The sequence below is a fragment of the Ruditapes philippinarum genome, unplaced genomic scaffold, assembly GCF_026571515.1.
Source record: "Ruditapes philippinarum isolate M1 unplaced genomic scaffold, ASM2657151v2 ctg538_1_1_1_1, whole genome shotgun sequence".
Classification (NCBI taxonomy): domain Eukaryota; kingdom Metazoa; phylum Mollusca; class Bivalvia; order Venerida; family Veneridae; genus Ruditapes; species Ruditapes philippinarum.
In genome coordinates, this window is record NW_026867197.1 from 119444 (window position 1) to 125460 (window position 6017).

At 34.3% G+C, this 6017-nt stretch overlaps 1 protein-coding gene across 1 annotated transcript; it reads left to right on the top strand.

Annotated features, from left to right (window-relative positions):
- Positions 1-155: 155 nt before the first annotated feature.
- Positions 156-3903, top strand: LOC132735236 (uncharacterized). The gene is made up of 5 exons (XM_060722169.1): positions 156-270; positions 1815-2031; positions 2347-2474; positions 2818-2978; positions 3362-3903. The coding sequence occupies exons 2-5, from the start codon at positions 1834-1836 to the stop codon at positions 3898-3900; spliced, it is 1026 nt and encodes a 341-aa protein (XP_060578152.1). The 5' UTR covers positions 156-270; positions 1815-1833; the 3' UTR covers positions 3901-3903.
- Positions 3904-6017: the final 2114 nt, after the last annotated feature.

Here is a 6017-nt window from a genome sequence, read left to right on the forward strand (position 1 = left end):
TCTTTTGGAACGTTTTACACTACTCTCTGTTCAAATCACATATTTAAATAAACAGAGCATATTCTCACAAATAAAATATACACATACAGTACTGTTTCGATATGATTCTACATGCCAATTCTAATTAGTCAGATAAGTTCTCTCCCTTTCATATCTTAACACCATTTACAAGCAAATAATTCAACAAAAATATGATTTAGTATCATTTACATGCCAGGCTTATTATTTGTAATGAGTGTTAACTCTGAGACCTCACGGGTCCTGTTCCAGGTAAAAGATGAAATTCTGTATGCTTGCTAAAACTAGATTTGTTCGTGCAAGGACTATTTTAAATATATTTAAAATATTTAATTATTGACGACAGCTTCCCTGTTTGTATTCGTCAGTATTTTCTTCTAGCCTAATATTTAACAAGCTTTCTTATTGGATATTCATATCTCGTTTTTTGATTGGTCGTAATAGTTTATTTAACGGCACTGCCAGTTATTCGCGCCACTTCTTGATTTTTTGTTTGTAAGCGTCACTGTTTGAACAACACTGTTTGAACAACATTTTTGTAATATGATGTTAATATAATAGTCTTACAGTGACGCACATTCATTCATTAAAATTTAATTATTACTTTGATTTGAGTTGTTATTTAGCAAGGATAATAATTTAATATTTTTCTTCAAATTATGGTGATTTAAGGTGTCAGATCTAGGCCTTAGTACATGTACTTAGCTATTTATACCTACAAGAAAATCAGACAGTCTCCAAGGTGATATTTCTTCTGTTATTAATTGGACAGAAAGGTAGGAAATGAAATTCAATGTTGATTTATAAAAGGCAATGTGACAATGTCATATGTTTATTGCATGTAAACCGCTAGCCTGCTAGGAGCAGTATATCACTCTCCCTTGACTTCATTATATTATTAACCTATTTCAGGTTATCCTTCATTAACATGATATTTTACATTTTTCATTTTCTATGACAAAAGCCTTGATAGCAGCTCTGAGTCCATCCTAATATTCTTTAGGTGTCCCCCAAAGCTTAGGACTACTTCTGTTTCTCGCTTATATAGATGACATCCTACAAAATATCAGTTCCAAGTTTTACCTGTTTGTGACAATAAAGCAATATACATTCCACTTGGATGTAGAGATGCCTGGTGACCCCTTTTCTTCTAGATCCACCATTGTGTGATTTCTATAGCCATAGAAGATTTTCAAGAATGTCTTCCCCTTCTCCCGAACATCACGTCATGGCCATCCTCTGAGCCACCTCTTCCTCGGAGTATTACAAATCTTCTATCTTTCCTAGGACTGATTCACACACTCAGATGTCCTATTCCCTATGCCAGAGCAATTCAATTTAGCAATATGCAACACACACTGAACATGTTTCACCCTTGTTTTTTAATCCCCCATCCCTCCTTGCTGATTTAAATTTTAAACTTTTCTTCTTAAATTTTCTTTTAAACAACACTCTTAAAGCTTCTTTCGAGACTATGTCTGTTGTATTCATGCAGCTACATTGATATATTTACACGCACATTACGCATGTGGTCTTAACTAACTTAAATATTTGCAACTAATATAGAGCCAGGAAAGCCTGCATGTCTGTGCAGTCAGGCCAGAAAAGACTCATGAAATACTTTTGGCTCACAAAATTTCAATTTTCGTAAGATAATGGATTAGTTTACAAGTTGGGTGTTGCTGTTTTATTTTACGTGATAGAACACCATTTCGTGAGGGTGAGTGGCATTTGAAATTTAAATAATGTCTGCAAGTTTCACCATTTCTCTTTTAACCCGACAGATAATTTTTCAGAATTTTCACGTGGTGAAGAATGGAAAAGTTCCTGTTAGTAAGTGACAAAACTAGCGCCCTTTTGGCTGCTAAGATTGGTCCTGATGGGATTTTAAAGGATAGTAAAGTTAGTGACGATCTTTGTTCACAAAGTAAGCTGGTGACATTGTTGTCAACAAGTGGATACACATTAGAGGCTCACAGACTGCTGGACAGAATCAAACGAGATTTTATGCAGGTACATCTACATTGCATATGATCTGAGAAAAGATGTTAGCTAATTATACATTAAATACAGTTAAAGAAGAAAAAAAATAAAAAGGCTCACGTTTTGGATGTCAAACACAGTAGTGCTTTTAATGTAGATATGTAACTTTCCTAACTAATGTTTAACGGCCAGTATTCTTGCCTTAATTAAATGATGTCAGATTTATTGATTGATGAATAAGCCATTTTAAAGTACATGTACATTCAAATACTTTTACTTTCCATATGTTGAAGAAATAAAAGTACATGTATCTATTTATCGTACAAATTTACACACATTTTACAGGAAGATGGCGACTTGATTTCTTTTAAAAACATTTCTGATAGAAGCAGGAAAAGCAAGAGCTTTCCAATGTCTCATTATTGGATATACATGAACGTTTGGATAGCCATGGGTGCACATAGAATTGGGAGGTATTTATGTGAAAATATTTCCATAAAAAACCGGACACTGTACATTTCTGTGTAGAATTGAACTTTCTTTTATGAACTCTGTTTGTTTTTCAGCCCATTCCCATTTTAGTAACACGTCTATCATTATTTTTCTTCTATATTTTAATTTATTGACATTTAAATGATAAAAGAAAAAAAAATTAAATATTTTCTTTCGATTAGGCTAGAGTATAATTTCGTTTATTTTACGAAGAATTTTGATTTTAATGTATTTGACATCGGTCTTCTTTACTTTGTTAATAGATTTGACACACCAAAAGGCGTTTAAATTATATTGAGAATCATCATGTCTGTCTATTTATAGGTTTGATATTTCATTCCCAGCATTCAACTTTTGCAAGACGTTCTTCCACCCGGATCATAATCTAGTCTGTGTCACAGAATCAATTACTGAAGTGAATGACCAATCAACAATGGATTGTTTAAGTACTGCTCATTTTGGGCTGCTTTGCTTGTATGTGGGAGGTAATTATTTTTAATTTGGTATATTGTTTGATGTATAGAGGAAATTTTGTTTGTTTTTCGTGAATATGCTTCATATCACGCGAAGAGAAAAAGCAATATTTTCATTTTGATTTTTTGATACATAGGATATTCACGTGAAATAAATTTAAGTTACACACGCAAAGATGACGTCAAAGATGACGTCAGTTCGGCAAAGCTATATCACAAACACTGCGAGTGCTATACTGGAGTGATATGGATTTTAATACACCGATAAAACCAAGTAATTGTATCTCACTGGTAAGCATAAAACAAATTAAGTTCCTTATCATCTTTTACAACCTATGTATTTGTAATACCCTTTAATTGTGTATTTTTCAAACAAATTTGTTTCATTTTTACAGACATTGAAAGAGCAAAGATGTGTGGTGAGGGGCTGTTAAAGATGATGTCCACGCAACCAAACTTTGATAAACAAATACTTTTGCGCATGTCAGTGAAAACTGGCTCTCTAATTACAAATCCGCCAGAAAATATGGAACCATTTTATGTTTTGAAACGCGATTCACCTAATCAGTTGTACTTTTTCTTGGGTTATTTTGGACTGTTTATGACCAAATTATTTCAAGCTACTCATGAGCAGAGATTTTTAGACAGTGCTAAGTCCGTGATGGACTTTGCCTTAACTTGCCACGAGAGCATATGTTTGTACAGTTTTAGCCATACAGTGGCTTATGCTGCCGCATTATTGGCTGTTGAAACCACAGAAGCTAAGTACAGACGGTTTGCTATAGGGATCGGAGAGTATTTAATCTCTATTCAAAGTGAAGAAGGATTTTTCTGTAAAGAAATGGATCGTATAGATATGTATGACCAGACTGCTGAAATTGCTATTTGTTTAAGGGAATTGAACAATGAAATTAAAAAACTTGTTAATAGATAATAAGCTGTATTTGATTACCTTCTATACAAGCGAAGTTTTAGGCATGCGTAAAATGGCTTCGAAGGAATTGTCAGCTGTGCACTGCAAAAATTGCTTGGTAGACGAATGCCTGTTTAGATCTGCCCAGTTGGAAGCATAACGACACGAAATTTTCATTACGTCATACTAGTCTAGTAGTACTAGTTTTTTTACACTGTGATCGACATAACAGGTACCATTTAGTCGTATTGTGCCAGTAATTCGACACCATGTGTTTTATTTATATATAGACAGAACCTGCACGCACGTAATAGTTTATCCTCATGTCTTGAACATTATTAATTTTATCCCAGTTAAACGATATCTTAACTTTTTTAATAAGCAAATGATCAACAATAAAAAAATCAAAGTTGAGTATAAACATAGTATATATACATGTATAAGTCATTAAAGGCATCAGACCATTTAAAAATTTCAAAAAAAGCCACACATACGTGTGACATTGCTTTACTATATAAATGGCGGCTATACTGTAAAGTTTTTTGAAGCCGAACAGCACTATCTAGATCATCTCAAAAGAAAGAAACAAGACGGCCATGATGGCCCTGAAGTCGCTCACCTGTATATAGGCCCCCGGAGCGGGGCCAGTTTAAACCCCAGGGCTTTTATTTGAACAAACTTGGTAGACACCCATTAGAAGATGTTTCATGCTAAACATCTAAGGTCCAGCTGGTCAAGTTTTTTCTTTACACATATAGTTAAAAACAATGACAGACCTGGGGCAGGGCCAGTTTTGACCCAAGGGCTTTTATTTGAACAATCTTTGTAGACACTTACTAGAAAATGTTTCATGCTTAATTATCTAAACTCTAGCTATTCGGGTTTTTTCAAAGAAGATTTTATAAGTTTTTGCTATACACATATAAGAAAAATCAATGTCCCCCGGGGCGGGGCCAATTTTGATCCCAGGGATTTTATTTGAACAAACTTTGTAGACACTCACTAGAAGATGCTTCGTGTTTAATATCTAAACTCTAGCTATTTGAGTTTTTTTCAAAGAAGATTTTTTTAAGTTTTTGTTATACACATATAAGGAAAATGAATGACCCCCGGGGCGGGGCCAATTTTGACCCCCAGGCTCTTATTTGAACAAACTTGGTAGACATCCATTAGAACATGTTTCATGCTAAATATCTTAGCTCTAGCTCTTTGGGTTCTTTAAAAGAAGATTTTTTAAGTTTTTACTATATGCATATAGGGAAAATCAATGACCCCCTGGGGCGGGGCCAATTTTGACCCCAGGGCTTTCATTTGAACAAACTTGGTAGACACCCATTAGAGGATGTTATATGCTAAATATCTTAGCTCTAGCTCTTTGGGTTTTTTAAAAGAAGATTTTTTAAGTTTTTACTATATGCATATAAGGAAAATCAAGGACCCCCTGGGGCGGGGCAAATTTTGACCCCAGGGCTTTTATTTGAACAAACTTGGTTGACACCCATTAGAGGATGTTATATGCTAAATATCTTAGCTCTAGCTCTTTAGGTTATTTAAAAGAAGATTTTTTAAGTTTTTACTATATGCATATAGGGAAAATCAATGACCCCCTGGGGCGGGGCCAATTTTGACCCCAGGGCTTTTATTTGAACAAACTTGGTAGACACTCACTAGAAGATGTTTCATGCCAAATATCTAAGCTCTAGCTCTTTGGGTTTTTTAGAAGAAGATATTTAAAGTTTTTTCTTTTGGTTGCCATGGCAACCAGAGTTCTGCATGGAATTAAATTCTTTGAACAATTTTCAAAGGTGACCACCAAAGGAACATTCCTGTGAAGTTTGGATTAAATTGGCTTAGTGGTTTATGAGGAGATGTCATTTAAAGTAAAAGTTTACGGACGGACGGACGAAAAGCGATCACAAAAGCTCACCCTGTCACTTTGTGACAGGTGAGCTAAAAACATTAAAATATATATATTTCAATTTCTTCAAAAAACAAACTTATTTCATAGTTTCTAAAAGTAAACAAACGGATTAGATTGAAAAATTCAGATGTTTATATACATTTTTAATTGCATCTCACCATATTTCACGGGGGAGAATCACGCCGTTCGTTACCAAAACAAACAAGATGGCGGATGC